Raw genomic sequence first — 4,907 nt, forward strand, 5'->3', positions numbered from 1 at the left:
AAAATTATTTTTTTTACATATCTTATTCGATAAAAATGTATTTAATATTTCTTATTTTTTATTATTAGTTTGATTTTTTTCATTACTTATTTGATTATTAATGTTTTTAAAATTATTAAAATGTATGTTTATAAAAATTATTTTTTTTCAATTATAACACATATACAATTATTAAGTTATATACAAAATATTTTTAAAACATATCCGAAATTATAAATCTAATTGTTAAATTTAAACGTTAAAAATAAAATTATTTTTTATATCTTATTTGATAAAAACGCATCTAATATTTCTTATTTTTTTTGTTATTAGTTGGATTTTTCTTTACTTATTTAAATATTACTGTTTTTTAAATTATTAAAATGAATAATAAAGTTAAATTTTTTAAATCTTATTCAATAAAAATATATCTAACATATTTTTTCATAGTATTAGTTAAAATTTTTATTATTTATTTGAGCATTAGTATTTTTTATTTTAAAGTCTTTATTAATTCTAAAATTAAAATTTTTGAATTTTATTTAATTTTATTTTTTGGATGTGTATTTAAATTATAATTTGTTAGTAATTTAAAATGTTAAAATTAAAACAAAAATTTTAAAATTTAAAATTTAAAATTAAATTTTATTTAATTTGTATTTTAGATGTGTATTAATTTAAAAAGGATAATAAATTTTTATGAATCTATTTGTTTAATTTTTTAAATATTATAGTAAAAAATTAAATAAAATTTTTTTTTTAAAAATATCTAATTGAATTGTTCTCAAATTATATACTTATCGAAAAAAAAAAACATAATAATATTCTGTATTTGTTTATTCGATCATTATCATTATCCTATTAAATATCAGAGAATCTAGATCCTGTGTGGAAGGGGTGGCGGAGTTAGGTGTAAGCCGTTGATCAGCATTAGAAAGCGGGCCCCAGAGAAAGTAAAGGGTTGAGATGTGGCCTTGAAGAATGAAGAAGTAAAGGACGGGGTCAAAGAAGTAATTTAAGATGAGAGGAATTTTCAAATTTCCGTGCAAGTGTTTCTCGTACACGTAAACCCCCGCACTGTGCAACTCGCACACCACATCATCGTGTCAAATAATCAGCTACAGCAACTACTCCGCAGTTTCTTCTTCTTCTCCTTCTCCTCCTTCATCTTTTAGCTGAACAATAATCTTCGATTTTTCCATTCTCACGCGCCCACCCTCGCCGTAATTCTCAATCGTTAGGTACGAAGCCTCCATCGCCAATCCTGTCTGCTGATTTCATATCTTCACTCCCTCGCATATTCATCTTCTTTGCTTTTCATTACAGCTCCACTCAACTCATCGATTACTGCCTCTTCATCTAATTCATCAGCTTTTCTTTCTTCTTGTTTTTTTTTATGATTATTGTTTTAAATATAATTTTCTGAAATCTCCTATGAGCTTTATATATGCTACGCTTTTCTTTTGTTTCAATCGAAATCACAGCGTAATCTGATTGTTGTTGAATCTCTTGTCTCTTTACTGCACCTTGCCCTATTGCTTCTGTTTGTTTCTTTTTTCGTTGTCTTTACCCCTCCGAGTTGGTGATAGGTTTTGATGAATTGGATTCTGTTCTGGAAAGTAGGGTATTATTACTCTCTTTCGGTGGCGGTGGAGTAGCTTCCACGCACTATTGTAAATTTCCGATAAAACATATAACTTTTTTCCTTTGCTTTTTCAATCAATTTGCGATGTGTTTAGCTTAATTATAATCCTGCTCTTGTACTTGCTTAATTATTAATCAGTCTGAGGTAACTGTGAATATATGTGTGAATATGTTGATAAAGGTGAAATAATGCAATCAGTGGCAATAGTGATATTTTGGTGCTGGAGATAAGGGGCGATGGGCGGTTGTTGCTGTTGTTGTTCTCCCAAAGTGACCGAATTGAGCGCTCCAACTGCATACTACTATGTCAGTATCCTATTTCATTACTTGAATTTCATACTCTTTATCTTCTGCTAGCTCTTGTCTGACTTGATTGCTTACTCTCTAACAACCCCGAAGGAGAAATTTTATGACTATTCAGTTCATGTAATATACATGACTTTTTGAGTTGTTTACAAATTAGAACCGAGTTTGCTACCTGCTAATGGGGGATTTTGGAGTGTTTCCAGTGAACTCTGTCCATTTGGAGGAAGGCAAACGATTTGTCCTACAAAGTATTCAGTCTATGGTTCACCATGATCAAAAGTCAAACATTAAACTACCTAGAAGTAATTGGTGGCTGTGGAAGTGGACTGTGATCTGAGACAGATACCTGCAATACCAAGTTTTCAAATGCCAGATTTGCAACTTACCATAGGGGGTTTGGCCAACCACCTCCCGAGCTCACCTGAGCAATTCTTAAGACTCAAAAAACCATCAAATTGGTTCACTGCTGATCATCAAATCTCGTCAGTTGTCTTCTTGAGAGACTAATTTGATGTTACTTTGAGACCAGTTTAATGGCATAACTTGACAATAAAGGCTAGTTTGATGTATTCATAAATGAAGGGCCAGCCTTAGGACAGATACTTTCAGAGTACCGACCTAGCCATTTACTAACATGTAACATGGACCTTTAATTATTTCGATGGGATTTTAACGTCTGCTTCTTGTATTAGCTTATCATCTCTTTCTGCTAATTATTTTCTATTGGCCTCATCCAGTGTGTTATAATGTTGCTTCATTTGTTACATTCTATCTGCAGTACCCAAGAGCATCAGAGGAGCATGTTCCACTTTCATCTCACCCGGGTGCTGCGTCTGCTTTCTCTGGGCGACTCTTAGTTGATACTAATCTAGATACTTCAAGCCCCGATACTTACAGACCACCTCCTGCTCCTATTCCCTTCAATGTCACCTTAGGTACCACTCACACACCACCTGTGGCTCAAGAAATTGTTGGAGACAAGAGTAATGCTTCCTTACAATCTACGAATTCTAATTCAATTCAAGAACCAGTTGCTGGAGATAATCATGGGACCTCAACTAAATTGGAAGAGCTGAAAGAATCAGAAGGCAGAGCTCAGACTGATTTTGAACTTGAGTCAACTAAGGATTCTGAGATTGAACTTCCAAAGTTGAGAAAACCTATAAATTTAGCTGAAGAGGAGGATTCGTGCCCAATTTGTTTAGAAGGTAATATTATTATGCTTCTTTAGCTGGCGATACAATTAAGTCATTTATCATGTTGCGACATTTATTCTTGGTTGGTAACGAGTTGTTGATGTATGTACATCTTTTTGTAGAGTATGATACAGAAAATCCAAAACTCACCACCAAATGTGACCATCATTTTCACCTTGCATGCATCCTGGAGTGGATGGAAAGAAGTGAAACTTGCCCTGTGTGTGATCAGGTTTGTCCTAATTAATTACTTTACGTTTCCCTTATCATTATGAAGTTTTCCTATGGATATGACACTTACCGAAAATTTGTAATGCAGGAAATGGTTTTCAACCCTCCCATCGAATAATAGATGTCAACTTAGGGGGTTCAAACATAGTATGTGATACAGTTTGAGGAGGTTTCAACGTCATTGGTTGCTATCTTGCCAACCGAATTATATGGGTGTATTTTGATTGTTTTGTTCTTCTGAATTACCTGAGGTTTTCTCCCCCCCCCCCCCCCCATTTTTTGTGCAGAGTCCTTTGTGTTGGTTACAGGAAATTAAAGGAAAGTAGGATGTTATTGTTTAATAGTTCTCAATTAGAAAGTTTAAAATAGTGTTGAGTCCTAACTCCTAAGTGCAATATATTGCATACATTATGTTAGGAGACATGTTAATTACAAAACAACGATGCGTTCAATATGATTTCCCGTGCTTCTTTTATCGTATATTATTTTGGGTGTTAATATTTTTGTCAAAGAATGATAAATGCTTTCACTGTAATCGTCTTGCTTCTCTTAACATTGATTCAGAACTAATTAAGATGACTTGTTTATATAATTTGAATAGGAGGGTTGAATTGCCACCGCTGGCATCATCCCTCCTTCCCCAAAAATATTCATTCAATTAACTAAAATGAAAAAATATTCATTAGAAGAAAAGAACAAGTTATAATCATTTCGTAAAAGGTAAATGCTGAATTGAATGTTTTTTTATAAAGATAATTTTAACGCATTTTATATGATTGTTCACGGTATCTTAAACTGAGATTGCATTTTGCATCTGAGCCGCCTTCACTCCATCAAATGCAAATAAAAAAAAGTTGCACTAGCACTATAGATATGGATGTTGGCATGTTGCAAACACCACTACCATGGTCACCACAATCACCAATAACCCTCTCCACTAGTCCACTACGCTAACCACATAATCAACACTCTTCTCTTGCGAAGGAAACAGAGACTTTGGGTTGCAATAAGTCGTATCATTGAACTACAAACCTGAAATCGCCAGTGTGATCATACCTCTCGAATTTCTTCCCCCCTTTTGTTGGGACCTTGAAGAGGAACTGGACCGCGCTAGGGAAGTGGTTCGCGTCGAACAGGGTGATATCCGCGTCGTTGATTTCAATGGGCTGGCAAAGGGGGAGGGGTACAAGGAAGCGTTCTGGGACTCCAAAGATTTGTTGGAGGAAGGAGGCGGTGGTTACGGAGCAAAAGACAATGTCGCAGCTGTAACTCAGGCCCCAGTGTTGCCTCCTCTGTCGTCCCCTCTATTCCTTGTACGGCGGCGGCGGCGGCGGCGGCGACTCCTCTCTGTGGCCGCTGCCTCCTCCTTCCTCTACTCTTTTCCCTCAGTTTTGATTGTGAAATATGTTTATGACATTGCTGTTCTTGGTATTATTGTTGTTGGTGGTGAATTGCCAGGTGAGAGGTTGGGTGAGAGGCCGAGGATGGGAATAGCGAAAGTGAGCGTCCAGTTAAACCAACTTTAAATTCGACTCACAAAAATTAAGTTTG

At 35.0% G+C, this 4,907-nt stretch overlaps 1 protein-coding gene across 2 annotated transcripts; it reads left to right on the forward strand.

The window, feature by feature from the left end:
* Positions 1-996: 996 nt before the first annotated feature.
* Positions 997-3,836, forward strand: LOC112790872 (probable E3 ubiquitin-protein ligase RHB1A). 2 transcript variants are annotated; one of them, XM_025833472.3, is made up of 5 exons: positions 997-1,220; positions 1,805-1,929; positions 2,708-3,137; positions 3,248-3,357; positions 3,445-3,836. In XM_025833472.3, the coding sequence occupies exons 2-5, from the start codon at positions 1,861-1,863 to the stop codon at positions 3,472-3,474; spliced, it is 639 nt and encodes a 212-aa protein (XP_025689257.1). In that variant the 5' UTR covers positions 997-1,220; positions 1,805-1,860; the 3' UTR covers positions 3,475-3,836. The 2 variants fall into 2 exon arrangements, with proteins under 2 accessions (XP_025689257.1, XP_025689258.1); XM_025833473.3 differs by having other exon boundaries at positions 1,056-1,652.
* Positions 3,837-4,907: the final 1,071 nt, after the last annotated feature.

Source organism: Arachis hypogaea, chromosome 3 (assembly GCF_003086295.3).
Source record: "Arachis hypogaea cultivar Tifrunner chromosome 3, arahy.Tifrunner.gnm2.J5K5, whole genome shotgun sequence".
Classification (NCBI taxonomy): domain Eukaryota; kingdom Viridiplantae; phylum Streptophyta; class Magnoliopsida; order Fabales; family Fabaceae; genus Arachis; species Arachis hypogaea.